The sequence below is a fragment of the Herpailurus yagouaroundi genome, unplaced genomic scaffold (genome assembly GCF_014898765.1).
Source record: "Herpailurus yagouaroundi ecotype Mexico unplaced genomic scaffold, PumYag 67641, whole genome shotgun sequence".
In the NCBI taxonomy this organism is placed as follows: Eukaryota; Metazoa; Chordata; class Mammalia; order Carnivora; family Felidae; genus Herpailurus; species Herpailurus yagouaroundi.
Window position 1 is genome coordinate 2,876,366 of NW_024420442.1, and position 15,359 is coordinate 2,891,724.

The 15,359-nt window shown below is 49.1% G+C and overlaps 1 protein-coding gene and 1 long non-coding RNA gene across 2 annotated transcripts in view; one reads left to right on the forward strand and one right to left on the reverse strand.

Moving 5' to 3' along the window:
* Window positions 1–304, reverse strand: part of LOC121025393 (uncharacterized) — a 3,683-nt gene extending 3,379 nt beyond the window's left edge. Inside the window, exon 1 of the long non-coding RNA XR_005788029.1 lies at window positions 113–304. This is a non-coding gene — a long non-coding RNA (uncharacterized LOC121025393). The remainder of the gene's footprint in view (window positions 1–112) is intronic.
* Window positions 305–7,329: 7,025 nt separating this feature from the next.
* SLC25A43 (solute carrier family 25 member 43) overlaps window positions 7,330–15,359 on the forward strand; it is a 24,384-nt gene continuing 16,354 nt past the window's right edge. Inside the window, exons 1-2 of the mRNA XM_040467979.1 lie at window positions 7,330–7,648; window positions 10,344–10,516. Of these exons, the coding sequence (XP_040323913.1) occupies window positions 7,330–7,648; window positions 10,344–10,516 (492 nt within the window). The remainder of the gene's footprint in view (window positions 7,649–10,343; window positions 10,517–15,359) is intronic.

The window sequence follows — 15,359 nt, forward strand, 5'->3', positions numbered from 1 at the left end:
AGCCCCTCGGGGCACTTCGGCCGGGACGCGGGCCCCCGGGGCGCACTCTGGGGCTCCCTGCCCCGCCAGGCGCCGTTTGGTGGGGGCGCGGCCCCGGCCCGGAGAGGCTCACCGGTGTCGGACGGGCGAGGACGTGGAATGGGGCAAAAGCATCTCCAGAGAGCTGGCTCCAAACCATTCCCACCGTCCACCGACTTGGAAAGTTCCGTGCACCGACTTGCAAAGTTCGCCTTGGGCTGCCTCAGGAGAGACAGACCCCGTGGAAGGGGTGTCTGCGCGGTGGCGCAGTTGAGAGCAAAGCCCGCCGAAGAAAGTGCTTGGTTAGGGGGAAGTGCCACAAAAGGCCACAGATTTCTGCCCGCCCCACCCCCCTCCCCGAAGCTTGCCTTTTGGGCTCACCAGAGGCTGCAAACAGGCCCCTCAACTTACTGTCTCGCCGCACCCTCTGCCCACCGGCCTCCTCCTTTGGGCTTTTTTTCACCTTCTCCAACAAGAGCTGCTTTTTTTTTTTTTTTTTTTTTAATGTTTGTTTTTGAAACAGAGAGGGGGCGACTCGGGGAGGGATAGAGCGAGCCGGAGGAGACCTAGAATGTGAAGCACGCTCCAGGCTCTGAGCTTGTCAGCACAGAGCTGGAGGCGGGGCTCGAACTCCCGAACTGATCGTGACCTGAGCTGAAGTCGGAGGCTTAACCCACTGAGCCACGCAGGCGCCCTCAACAGCTGCTTCTTAAGGAAACTTATCGAAACATGTAAATACCAGATGAGTCTTCAAAGCTTCCTCAGAGCTCAGAGATATCTGCATTTTAACTGAAAACAAGCTTAAAAGAATGAAATGGTACTGATGGAATTTCAGGAAGAGGGGATGTTTCTGTACTTGGGTTGGGATGGTCCCTGTGTTCCTCATTCCGTGGCGCACAGTGCCAACTCCGAAGACTGGCCTTGGCTCTGAATTAGACAAACAGCTCACAGTCTTAACCACACAGTTGAAGCCTTAGAGGTGAACAGCCGGGATTTTTGCCTTTTTTCTGGGAGGCCCGGCTTACCTGGCAGCTGACAAGCCAGATGGAATCATTCTTCTCATTGAGTCTCTAGCGTGCATGACCTAGGCTTGGGAGAAGTTACCTTCTCTTCCCCTGGGAAGGAAAGGTAGTGAGATCCTGGGGCATTTCTCTCAAGGCTCTCTTGCGACATGTGGCCTGATGTCTGTAAACAGTTCTCTGAGGGTTTTTTTTTTTTTTGTAAGTTTTATTTATCCTGAGAGAGAGTGCGAAAGCGGGGGAGAGAATCCCAAGCAGGCTCCCTACTGTCAGTGCAAAGCCCGACACAGGACTCGAACTCAGGAAGCTGGAGATCATGACCTGAGCGGAAGTCAGACACTCAACTGACTGAGCCACCCAGGCGCCCCAGTTATCAGAGTTTTAATGACTCCAGTCCTCCCTACTTCCCTCCATTCTCCACAAAGTGGTATGGAAATCTTACTTTGGAATGTGTACCAAGGAGAAGGGGGTGGAACTTTCAAGGCTGGTTGAAGTATTGTCAGCTGTTCTGGGGACAGCCTTCCTCTGAGAGGAAGACCTTTTCCTCTGTGGGAGGTTCTTCTAGCTGAACTAAGAAATTGACGTGAAACAGATTAAGGGGAGAAAGCCAAACTTAATTTCCTATGTATGTTCGGGAGTACACACACACACACACACACACACACACACACACACGAGATTGCAAAGACTGGCAAAATGAGGTAGAGATGTCACTCCGAACTAAGGAGAAGGAGGTGTAGGGGTCTGGGACTAAGAGTAAAATGTTTGGTGAACAAGTGTTTGCTGGGCCACTCAGAAACAAGGGGACTTAGGAATTTTTTTTATTATTTTTAAAGTTTTTTATGCATTTATTTATTTTTGAGCGACAGAGCATGAGTGGGGGGAGGCAGAGAGAGAACAGAACCTGAAGCAGGCTCCTGAAGATGATGAAGCCTGCCCTTGGCCCCACCTAGTATGTATAGACATCATTGGATTTTTTTTAACAGCACCATTGAGATATTGACCTATAAAAAGTGTATATGTTTAAGGTGTATGACTCGATGTTTTGATGGACGTTGTGAAATGATCGCAATCAAGCTAACCAATATATCCATCACCTCTACGTTGTGTGTGTGCGTGTAGACGCACACATTGGATTTCTACAATTCCTGCCTCCTGCCCTGTAAGGTCCATAAGGTGGGAAGCATTATGCCCATTTTACAGATGCAGAATTGGGCTCAGACTGGCCGCACCACTCCTCAGTGATCGAGCAGAGAGCCCCGTCACCTGACCTTCTGCCTCCAGATCTATTACTCTATTACATCATGCTGCCTTTCTGTCTGCATTCATCTGACATTAATTTAGCCAGGCTTCATTAAGTACCCGCTGTGTGCGTAATGCTGGGGCCACGCAAAGATGAATGGGGCGCGGTCCCTGTGCACCAGAGCTTACAGAGTGATAGAAGAATAAGACTAGTGTGTCTGTAGCGTGTGGCTGAAATGCTATAGAAATTCACGCTTCTGGGGCGCCTGGCTGGCGCAGTCGGTAGAGCGTGCAACTCTTGATCTCGTAGTTGTGAGTTCCAGCCCCACGTGGGGTGTAGGGATTACTTAAAAATAAAATCTTAAAAAAAAAGAAAAAGAAAAAGAAATTCACACTTCTGATGAGGAGAAAATGTGAAGACTTCACAGAGGAAGAAAGCCATCTGAGTTTGGCCTTGGGAGAACGAGGAGGAATCTGCTGGCAAAGACGGGGAGAAGGAGGTTGCAGGTAATGTCAAGAGCAAGGGCACAGAGGCGGGGAGGCATGTAGCATGGCTGGGACACAAGGTGGGTCTGCAGCAGTAATGGGAAGTACAGCCAGAAAAACAGGTTAGAATGAGACCTCAGAGTGCCAGGTTAAGAAGTCTGGTTCCGCACGGCCAAGGTTAGGCGTGGGAGATTTTTGAGGAGGTGGGGGGTGGGTGTGATGATGAAAGCAACTCCACGGGAATTACTGTCATCTGGTGGCAGGACCAGTTAGGGACCTGTTGCACTAGTTCGTGTAGCAGCTGAGGGCACCTGAGACAGGCTGGTGACTGGGGGAGGAAGAAAGAGATAGTTACCCGGGCTAAGTTTGCTAATAATTTTTCCTGCGCGATTATTTTCTTTCTGGAAACTAAAAGGAAGTGTTTCAGTGAGTGGCTAGGCATAGAAAGCCAAGTGGTTGATTAATCATGGTGCCATCCTTCCTACATAAAGATGATACCTTTGGCCCAGCATCCTACTGACTCATCTCTACTCTTTCCTGGCCATGGGTTTGTGAAAACAGTTGGCGGAGGTTAATGGTATAGCCTATGATCGTGGGTTTGAACAAAGCGTAAGCATCCAGAATGTTCAGGAAATGGAGTGGTTAATTGACTTGCCCCCAGAGAGAATTAATGGCAGAGTTGGAGCTTGAACCCGGGTCTTCTGGCTCCTTAGTCCAGGGCTCTGCCCACCGTCATCTGTCTGCTCACTTGAATTTCTGATCAAAAGTCCACTCCATAGTCTTTTAAGAGCTAGGTCCTTGCAATAAATAGTACGTAACACAGTAGATGGCTTTCAAATACATCAAATAGTAGATGCTCATCCAACTTTACGCCACGACTCCTCGTCTAGCTGTATAAACATTGGCCTGGGTCCCTGCAACACTGAAATAGTTCATAACCAACACCACCTCTTTATTGTATAACCACGTCATGAGCTTGGGTCTGGCTGCTAAGCTACGTTAGGTTGAAGCTCTACCTACATATGTCCAGGGTGTGTGAAATATCATTGTGGCTGAAAGGCAAGGGTCACTGCTGTTCACCAGCTTACCCAGTCTCCCTGGGAAAAGCTTCTGTGCTTGCGTGGGAAGCGAGCTGGGGGAGGAGAGCAGAAAGGGGGCCACTGCCGCCCCAGGCAATCAGACAAGAGCTTAAGCTGATGTCATCGATGGCCTATCAGGGTTGCCTGCCTTGACTCTGCAATTCTAAAGGGGAAGGATTGGTGGTCATTGCCTGTTCAGATGGTAAGAGCCTGAGAAGAAAGGACTCCTTCCTCTGGTTCCTTTTAATTTTGGAGATTTGACAGGAAGACCCTCCTTTGTAAACCAGACTGATCAAAGACAAGGTTCCTATTCCTAGTCCGTCAAGGTATTCAGTGAACCAAGGGCCTGTTTCCCCTCCTGTTGCCCCGTGGGTCACTGCTTTGGCAGGACTGTTGAGCTCTGTTAGGACCTATGCTGGGCGCTAGCACCGTGTCTGGCACGTTGTAGATGTTCAATAAATGGGGAATGAATGAATTCAGGCCCCGGAAGTGGCCAAGTGGGATAGGGAAAACGGTGAGGCGATGAGAATGAATGGTGTTTCTTTTGGCATTTCAAACTCCCACCTTCGTCTAGATCCGTTCCAGCTTGCCGTGGGCCGCCCTTCCGGTCGAGCATTTCCATTTCCTCTGTCCCCCCTGCCCTTCCTCAGGGTCCCCTCCAACCTGACTAGACTGGAGAGAAAAAAAAAAAGGGAGGAACAAGGAAGTGTCCACGCCATGAAACAAGTCAATGGTCCCTTGGCGAATGCCTGCTATAGTTACTGCGACTTTCAAAAGCAGCTGGTTGGGGTGCCTGGGTGGCTCTGTCGGTTGAGCGCCCGACTTCCGCTCAGGTCATGATCTCACAGTTCATGAGTTCGAGCCCCGCGTCGGGCTCTGTGCTGACAGCTCGGAGCCTGGAGCCTGCTTCGCATTCTGTGTCTCCGTCTCTCTCTGCCCCTTCCCCGCTCATGCTCTGTCTCTCAAAAATGAATAAACATTAAAAAAAAATTATACAAAAGCAGCTGGTTAACTCACGAGTGTTTCTTTTCTTTTTTAAGTTTTCCATTAGTGCGGTTAAGGCAGGTTGACAAAATGAAGTTAAGACTTTCCTACAGTTTGAAGGAGATGCTTTTAATCAATGAGTGTTTACCTGGGCGCCAAGGAAACCTTCCTGGAACCTCTTCAGTGACTTCAGGACATGCTTCTTTGCGGGAGATTTAAAAGCCAAAGTACTGAGGATGCTCTCGTTGTTAAAAAGATAATAATAATTTTATTTTAGCCTAGCCCCATTCACTTTCCTTTCAGTCAAACCCTTGATATTTCTCTCCCACTCCCCTACCCCATTCTCTGGCAGAGAATATTGTTTTTCCTGGTCTCCAAGCGCTTTTTGATTTTGTCCTCATCAGCAAGGAGTAAAATTCCTTTGCTTCCTGGCCAGGGAATGGGTACTTCTGCCAAGGTAGGCCCTCATGACTAGGGGATGCACTGCTTCCAAAAAGGGGCACCTGGGTGGCTCAGGCGGTTGAGCGTCTCTGCCTCTTGGTTGCAGCTCAGGTCGTGATCTCGCGGTTCGTGGGTTCAAGCCCCGCATCGGGCTCTGTGCTGACAGTGCTTGGGATTCTCTCTCTCTCCCTCCTGCTGTCTTCCTCTCTCTCAAAATAAATAAATAAGCTTTAAAAAGTTAAATAATAAACAAGTAAATAAAGGGGGGGAGAGAGAGAGAGAGAGACTGTAACACAGTGGCTTTCTGGTTGGCATTTGGAAAAGTCCACCCAAAGCCATTTTGGACTCCATTATAAAACTGTAGAGAAACACAAACCCCGTGTGCCCGCCACGCGGAAGTAACAGTACGAGCGACAGTATGAAAGTATAAAAGATACTTCAAGTATCTTCTTTGTTTTAATACAAGAAAATACAGTATTACTAAGAAAGCTGGAGTCCTGTTCATTCTCATTCCCAGCCCCTTCCCCCCCTCCACCTTCCTGGAGGTCTATTTTACACATTTTTATATGTATCTACGCCTCTCAATGAATGATACAAGGTATGATTTTCATGGGTGTGTTTTTCAGCGTAAATAGTTTCTTAATTGTCATACACTGGAAGTCAGCCTGAGACTTGCTTTCTGCACTCAACTTTATGCTTTCAGGATTATCCACGTGAATACATAGTTGCAAAGTCATTTTAACTACGGTATCCATTGTATGAGCGTGCTACAATTTATCTCCCTATGAATGGACTTGTAGGTTGTCTGACTTTTCACAGCAACAGTGTCGTATGTGTCCTCACATGTACATGTGCAGGAGTTTCCCCAGGGGATGTGCCTAGAAATGGAATTTCTGGGGCGAAAGGCTTTCTTTCAGTTGTGCTAGATACTACAAAGGGGCCGTACCAAATTTACATTCCTTTTTTAAAAATGTTTATTTATTTTCAAAAAGAGAAGAGGGAGAGGGGCACCAGGAGGGACAAAGAGAATCCCAAGCAGGCTCTGCACTGTCAGCACAGAGCCTGATGTGGGGCTCGATCCCATGAACCGTGAGATCATGACCTGAGCCGAAGTGGGATGCTCAACTGACTGAGCCACCCAGGCGCCCCCCCCCCCCCAATTTACATTTCTACCAGCAGTGGGTGAACATTCCTGTTTCCCCAGGTCCTCACCATCACTTCATATTCTCAGACTATTTCATCTTTGCCAATCTGCGAGGGGAGAAATGGTACCTTGTTTTTACTTGTCGTTTCCCAGACAATGAGTGGGGTAACACATCTTCTCTTATAATTGTTCAACCAATACATTTTTAAAACTCAACTACAGGGGGCGCAGGGGTGGCGCCTGGCTGGCTCAGTCGGTAGAGCGTGTGACTCCTGATCTTGGCATTGGAAGTTCAAGCCCCACATTGGGCACAGAGCTTAGTTAAAAAAAAAAAAAAAATCAACCACTGGGGATGCCCCAAGTTATCATTTCAAGGGATTCGTTTAAGTTTCAACAGAACCAAAGGGGCACATTCCAGTATTTACCAAATACTCCTATTCATTTACATCCCACTGGCAAGCCGGGGTCGACAGGCAGATAACAGGGGGGAAATGCTTAAAATGAAGTGGGAAGAGGGGCACCTGGGGGGGGGCTCAGTCAGTTGAGCATCTGACTCTTGATTTCAGCTCAGGTCATGATCTCACAGTTGGTGAGTTCGAGCCCCTCATCGGGGCTTGGTGCTGACAGCACAGAGCCTGCTTGGGATTCTCTGTGCCTCTCCCTCCTTCCCCACTCCCCGCCCCTGTCCCAACTCGGGCTCTCTCTCGCCAAATAAAGGAAGAAACTTTCAAAAAATAAAATGGTTTTTAAAAAAATGAAGTGAGAAGAACTTAGGGTAGACATCAAGAAGAAGTTTGGACAGCTCCTCGCAGCTAACTAGAATTCTACAGATATAGTAGAAGCGAATGTGCTATTCGTTCACCCTAATACATTAGTACTTTTCACTTTGGAAAACCTTTCCAAATGCTGGGAGATAATGCAAGAAATTGTAGAGAGCACTCTAGCACAATCCATAGCCGACACTCTTGGGCTTTTCCCCCTTTTGTCTCCTAGGTTTGTCATGCTGTTCACGGATGACCTGGGCCATATTTCCCAGTGGAGATCTATCATGGCGGGGAGTCTCGCAGGCATGGTTTCCACTGTTGTGACCTACCCTACAGACCTCATCAAAACCCGGCTGACTGTGCAGAACCTGCTGGAACCATCTTACCGAGGGATCTTCCATGCTTTTTCTACTGTCTATCAACAAGAAGGGTTCCTAGCCCTTTACCGAGGGGTTTCCCTTACTGTTCTAGGTAAGATGGGACTTTTCACCTTGTCCAAGAAAAGGCTGTGTTCTGTGATATGTATGAACGTACCGTATACCGTTGCTCGTAACCAGTTAAATGCAGCTTTTTGAGGTCGTGGTCACATGGATCCAATCCATATAGAGCCAGTTAGCTTGGTTCTATTCCATAGCCATACGCCCCACTTGCAACTTTGGCCTGTCACACCCCAGGGCGGGAAGGAGGAGACAGTGGAGGTGGCTCAGCCCAAACTGATAGGAAGGCAACCCCACGCACCCCATCTGACTGCGGGGAGGCGTCTCAGCCTGCACCCATGGGCGCGCACGACCAGGGCAACAACTGGAGCTTCTGTGGTCTTGGGAACCTTTGCCAGGGCTACAGACGCACGAGTCGCCCGTGTCCCCCAGTTGCCAGACGCAGCCAGCCGACTTTCACCCATTATCTGACCTTTGTTGCAGCGTTTGAGGAGACTGGCCACCCCTTCTTCCGGAAACTTGGCTTCTAGGACCCTACCGGCTTCTGGGTGTCTTCCCCATCTTTCTGGCTCACCTGACACTCTCCCCGGGGCTCCTTCCTTACCTTTCTTTCCACCCTCCATCCCCTCCCCGGGTGGCCTCAGCTAGGCCAGTGGCTTAAACAGGCATCATGATACTCTAATGACCCCCCAACGTCACCTCTGTAATAACAGAGACTAAGGGTTCCCCTGCTGCTTCCTGTGGCTCAAGCGGGAAGAAATTTACAATCGAAGAAATTTACAATCGCCTCAGCTCCGCTCCTCTCACCGCTGTGGCTTCAGTCGGCGCATACGTCGACTCAACCCCTCCACTCTCAGTCTGTCGCCCCCTCCTTCCCTGCACCCACTGCGCTCATCCTCCCTTCCCCGCAGATATGAGCAAGACGCTCCCACCTGGTCCCAGGCCCCGGTCTCTCCTGCCTACACTGAAATTAGCCCTTTCACCACCCCCATGACGCTGTCCTCCTTTAGAGCCTTCACTGATGGGCGCCTGGGTGGCTCAGTCGTTAAGCACCTGACTTCGGCTCAGGCCACCATCTCACAGTTCGTGGGTTCGAGTAGCACATCGGGTGAGCTCGAACCCCACTTCAGGTGAGCCCTGCTTCTCTGTCTGTCTCTCTCTCCCTGCCCCTCGCTCACTTGCGCCCCACCCCCTCTCAAATAAACAGATAAAGCCTTCACTGACTTCTGAGCTACAGGGGAAAGCCCAAATTCCTTATGGCACACCATCAGCTCCTTCACACACGTGGCCCCCATGGCCCATCCCACCTCCTCTCCTGCCCCGCCTCCACCTGCACTCACTCTCCAACCATACAGAAAAACCTGCAGTTTCCTGGAAACTCCACTCCCTCTGTACCTGCTGTTCCCTCTGCCCGGACTGCCTGTCCTCTCTCCCGATGTCTGGTGAACTCCTACTCAATCCTCAAGACCCAGTGGAAAAGTTCTCTCTTCTGTGAAATCCTTCCTGATCCCCCTAGGCAAAATTACGAGGATCGTCATGTGCCTAAAGAACTTTGTATAGCCCACCCCGCCCGCCCCCTCCCCCCCCCCTACCCAATTATGGCACATATCCGCTGCCTGTCCCCTCCACTAGAGGGTGAGTATCTCTAGGAATTAGCCTACTCTTTGTGTTTACTCCTCTTTGTATTCCCAGCAGCTGACACAGGGCCCAGCATATGACATAAAGTCCACAAATATTTTCTGAATGAAGGTAAATGCGGGGTTGGTGCTTCATGTTTAATGTGTTTATGAAATAAATATTATTGCATTTTCCTAAAGGCAAGCAACCCCACTGATGCTATTCCCTCTTTTAAATCTCATTTGAAGGAAATGTAGTACCTCTGTAAACTTAAGATAGCTCCCAAAGTTTCTGGAAGACCAGTCCCTCCTAACCGCTTCCAAAACCTGATTAAGTGCCACTCACTGACTTTTTCTTTATGGGAGTGATTTTTTCCCCCAAGATTTTATTTTTAAACATTTCTAACACCCAACCATCCAGATGCTACAATTAACTTTTTTGCTTTATCATCTATCTGTCCATCCCTCTGGCCATTCACCAGTCCATCTTCCATAATTTTTGATGATTTCCATGTAATTTCCAAACATCGAGGCACTTCACCCCTCAACCCGTTCAACATTGTGTAATCACTATCTAGAGTTCAATATTCGTTTGTGGTTCCTCGTAACGTAAAATTTACGTAAAGGGCGCAAACCTTTAGTGAACCATCCCATGCGTTTTGACAAATAACACAGCCCCTATCAAAATGTAGCACATTATCAGCACCCAAGAAAAGTTCCTTCCTACTGCTCTGGTGGGAGGGATTTTATTTATTTCTTTAAAAAAAATTGTTGTTTTAATGTTCATTTTTGAGAGAGAGAGAGAGAGAGAGCGCGCGCAAGTGGGGCAGAGAGAGAGGGAGACACAGAATCCGAAGCAGGCTCCAGGCTCTGAGCTGTCAGCACCGAACCCGGCATGGGGCTGGAACGCAGGAACCTTGAGCTCCTCCTCCGTCATCCGAGCTGAAAGTCGGACACTTAACCAGCCGAGCCAGCCAGGCGCCCCTGGTGGGAGGGATTTTAACAAGCCCAGGGCCGTCCTATTTACTTCACCGGGCTTCCCCACAGGCATTTCTGTTCTCACGCCCGTGTCGCCAGAGACAGAAGCAGCCTCTTCCTGGCCTCGTTTTGCAGGTGCTCTCCCATTCTCTGTCGGCTCCCTTCTCGTTTACGTGAACCTGGAGAGAATCTGGAATGGACCCCGAGATCGGTTCTCTCTCCTCCAGAACTTTGCCAATGTCTGCCTGGCCGCTGCAGTAACCCAGACCCTCTCCTTTCCTTTCGACACAGTGAAGAGAAATATGCAGGTGAGGGGTTATGTTGGGGGCGCGTCGCGGACGAAGGGGCGCCTTGACGTGGGCTGCAAAGAACACTGACCCTGAGTGATGCCGGGTCTCCAGGGTGCTCGTGACCACTCACGAAAGTCCTGTGCAACCCCACGCACCCTCCTCCCGGCATTTCTGCTACTAACCTCAGGGCTAGTGGCCCGAGCCAGGTCACCTCCCTGTTCCCATACTCTGCTTTTGTAGGTCCTTGTCAAAGCCTCCAGATGAGGCCCACTTTTCTTTCCTCTCTGCCTCAAAGGTGCCTCAATGAGGGAGACTGGAAAGAACCAAAATCAGTTTAGTTTAGTTTAAGTTTATTTATAATAATGCACATGGATTATAGAAAATTTGGGAGGGGCGCCTGGGTGGTTCAGTTGGTTAAGCATCCAACTTTGGCTCAGGTCACGATCTCATGGTTTGGGATTCTCTCGCACTCACTCTCTGCCCCTTCTCTCTCTCTCTCTCTCTCTCTCTCTCTCTCTCTCTCTCTCAGAATAAATAAATAAACTTAAAAAAAAAAGAAAATTTGGGAAATACAGAAAAGTATAAAAAAGAAAACAATAATTACCTATAAACCCAGCACCTATGCACTATGATTAATAGTTTTCCTGCATGTTTGTGTGTGTGTGTGCATGTATATATGTGTGTGTATACATAAATGTATATGATATATGTATATGGAAAGTTGGGTTTTTTACAAACTTGTGTCCCTACCACATATAAAAATTAATATCCTACTTTGTTCACTTATTATATAATGGATATTGCCCCAGGCCATCAGCTATTGAAAATGCCTTTTTAAATTTTCACATAATATTCCATTATACGGGAGCGCCTGGGTGGCTCAGTCGGTTGAGCGTCAGACTTCGGCTCAGGTCATGATCTCATGGTTCATGGGTTCGAGCCCCGCATCGGGCTCTGTGCTGACAGCTCGGAGCCTGGAGCCTGCTTTGGATTCTGTGTTTTCCTCTCTCTGCCCCCCCCCCCCACTGGGGGCTCTCGCTCTCTCTCGCTCTCTCTCTCTCTCAAAAGTAAATAAAATGTAAAAATATTCCATCATGTGGATGTGCCATAGATTTTTTTTTTTTTAATGATGACTTATTCTTGCAAAGTTCTTGAGGCTAGAATTTTAATATCAGGTTGATGCCAGGGCCAGGCCCCATTTGAAGGCTTTGGGGTGGATCCTTCCTTGTCTCTTCCAGCCTCTGGTCGCTTATTCCTTGGCTTATCCTCTGTGGCTGCATGATTCAATCTCTGCCTCCATTGTGCCATAAATAACAATTTCTTGGTTTTTAAATATTTAGGCTATTTCTAATTTTTCCGGGTGATAACGTTACAGTGAAAACCTTTGTATTTTTTTCACATCTGTGATGACACCCTTCAGCTCTATTCCTACAAATCGACTTACAGGTCTCACGATAAAAATAATTGTAAGGCTCTTTTGCTTTTTTAAGTTTGTTAGTTTGTTTATTGTGGGGGGGGGGGGAGCCGGGGAGGGAGCATCCTAAGCGGGCTCCACACGGCCAGAGGAGCCTTATGTGGGGCTTGAACTGACAAACTATGAGATCATGACCTGAGCTGAAACCAAGAATCAGATGTTTAACCAACTGAGCCACCCAGGTGCCCCCCCCCTTTTAAGTTTGTTTATTTATTTATTCATTCATTCATTTATTTTATTTTTAAAATTTTTTTTTTTTTTATACTATAAATCAGGGTAAGATGCACTAGAAGTAGGTATTCGGGGGTAAACCTGATTATCTTTTTCCCTGGTATGGAAACGTTTATTCTTGATAACAGATGCACAGAGCTTCAACAAGAAGCTTTAAAATAAACGCAAAGTCATGATGGTTATTGGAAAAAAAAAAAAAAAATCCCAAAGAGGTAATTGCATGGGTTTCATAAAGTATGATCAGCATCCAGTTATGAATAACATCATAAATATCACCCAAAGATATAGGAAGTGAATTCTTAGGGTTGCGGTCAAAGTTTTATTTTACAGGCATTAATAAACATAATAATACCCGGTCCACCCTACTTAAAAAAAAAAATTCACTCCCAAGACAGAACCACAGGCTGCTGTTCCATGGCAACATGCATTGCTTCCTCTGGCCATTAGATGTCGCTGCAGTAAACGGGGCATTTCTGAGCACTCAGGATCTTAGCCTTGCAGGTAGCGATCTCTGTCCAGTTAACAACCTCCTAATCCCTGCTTGAAATCCACCTTCAGTTTGGAGGGTAGGGAGCCTAGAAACAACAGGCTAACTCGAAACTCTGTTGTGGTGGGTTTTTTCCTGCAAGGCACACGATCCACATTCTCCAAGACAAAGCTTCGCTAGCAGCCCTCCCTCCACCCCCCCCGCGGGAGCCTGCCAGTTTTGCCAGTGGAATTTGTAACGAGGGGACTTTGCCTGGGAGCCAGGCTGCCCTGAACTGAGGACACTTGATGGCAATGTTTGCATTCCGCTGGCTTTCCTCCTCGAGCTGCCTGTCAGGAAGCGAATCCACGTCAGGTGTCTGTTAGATAACCAGCTGGGCGGGGAATTTTCTCAACTCCCACACTGACTGGCCACTTTATCTGAATGTCTCGTTCTCCTAATATGCTTTTGTCCAGATACACACACACATACACACACACACACACACACACACACACAAAATCTGCGCATCTAATGCCATATCAGGTTGGAACGCTCTCGAACATGAATGAGAATGATCAGAAGTCTCGTTTAACCAGCTGAACCCTTCCTTCACCATGCTTCCACTCATTTTTATTCCTTTCTCTTTTTCTCGCCCTGGCTCCTGGCTGGCATGCTAGGGAATGGGGAGGTAAATAAATTATGAACGTGCATGTTTTGAGGCAGTGGTTTCCGGTGGGAAGCGGGGGGTGGGTCAGCCCTGTGCACAAATGGCAGGAGGTGTCCCCCACCCGGTGTGGCACCTGAAATCGCCTTGGCCGCTCTTCAGTGCATCATGGCTCAAGCTCCTGCAGGCACAGCCTGTCCTTTTCATCTTCATTCTCCCTCACGTGGCCCAGAACGTGGGCCTGAAATGTGTATTTCAAGGCAGCACTGAGTGTACTGAGAGAATAAGTGGCACAGGGAAGATATTGACGGAGACTAATCCGTCTAATTAATCTGTGGGCCCTTAATAAAGGCTGGGGACGGAGTCCTAAGCAAAAGGTTCTCTGGACAGGTTCATGCGGAAGAGAGAGGGAGACCGGCTGCCCTGACACTCGAGGGAGCAGCTGAGAACATGGGAGCCTTGGAACCTGGCGGGCCCTCTGAGAGGGTCAGGTGGGAGGCACAGGGCACCACCTTGGTGTCGCCCTCCCCCCCCCCCCCCCCCGCCCCACACCCAGCCCAGAATCTCTGACGCCCTCCCCCGCGGCCCATGTTAGGTGTCTCCATTTCATCAAATATAAAACCGAGCGCCTGCCTGTTGCTCTGTACCCCAGGGGACTTTGACCCCATCAAGGCTCACAAGGCAAGCAGGATTGGGCCAGGTCAGCATTTGAACTGAAAGTACATAAACTGAAGGACAAAGGTGGTATCCGAGTGGCACAGCTGACCGAGCAGAATACACAGGGTCCCTGAGCGAAGAGAGGCCCCGGGCTGTTCAAACAGAGACGCTGAACCCACCCGAGATGCTTAGCACCTCAGGCTGCCTTTACCAAACGGGGCGCGCTGTCACTTGGTCCGTCCCCTCCCGGCACAGCCCTGTCCTCCTGGGTCTCACACCCAACTCCACGTGTTCAGCCCCGACCCACGCTCCTCGCTGCCCGCTGCGCGTGGTTATCACCTGCATACACTGTCGCCTCTAATGTAATCTGTATCAGACCGACCTCTCCTTCCCCTGCAACTTTGTGCCCAGGGCTTTCCATTTCAGTCCCACCACCCCCCACCCCCAGTCACCCAGACTGGCATTCCAGAAGTTGATGCTCACGCTTCCTCTTCCCCTCCCCCAGGCAACCTTGAGTCCAGTTGGTTCTTCATGCCTGCTGCTCCCACCCTGGTCTTTTTGTCGCGGTCCCTGCCCTAACCTAGGACCTTGTCAGCTCCTGCCCGGGCTATGGCAGTAAATCCTCTAACTGGGCTCCAGGATTAAATCCAAAAATGGGAGCGCGCCTGGGTGGCTCGGTCGGCTGGGCGGCTGACTTTGGCTCAGGTCATGATCTCGTAGCTCATGAGTTCGAGCCCCGCGTCGGGCTCTGTGCTGACGGCCTGGAGCCTGCTTCAGATTCTGTATCTCCTCCCTGTGCCCCTCCCCTGCTCATGCTCTCTCTCTCTCTCTCTCTCTCTCTCTCAAAAATAAACATTAAAAAAAATGTTTAATCTAAAAATGATCACAAGCATCGAACACTAACGTAGCAGGCACTGTGCCAAAAGTACTTCATGCTCATTATCTCATTTCATCCTTAACAACGACCCTACGAGGTGGGTACTGTTCATATGAAGCCCATTGGACAGATGAGAAAACAGAGGCACTGAAAGGTCCCAGGGCACCTGGGTGGCTCAGTTGGTTAAGCGTCCGACTTTGGCTGCGGTCATGATCTCACGGTTCAGTTCGTGAGTTCAAGCTCCGCATTGGGCTCTCTGCTGTCCGCACAGAACCTGCTTCAGATCCTCTGTCCCCTTCTCTCTCTGCCCCTCCCCTGCGTGTTCTCTCTCTCTCTCTCAAAATAAATAAACTTAAAAAAAAAAAGAAAGAAAGAAAGAAAGGTCCTGCAGCCTGCCCAAGTAACTGAGCTGTGATTGAAGACCAGGTAGCCTGGAGTGGCTCAGTCGTGAAGCACCTGACTTTCGCTCAGGTCATGATCTCACGGTTC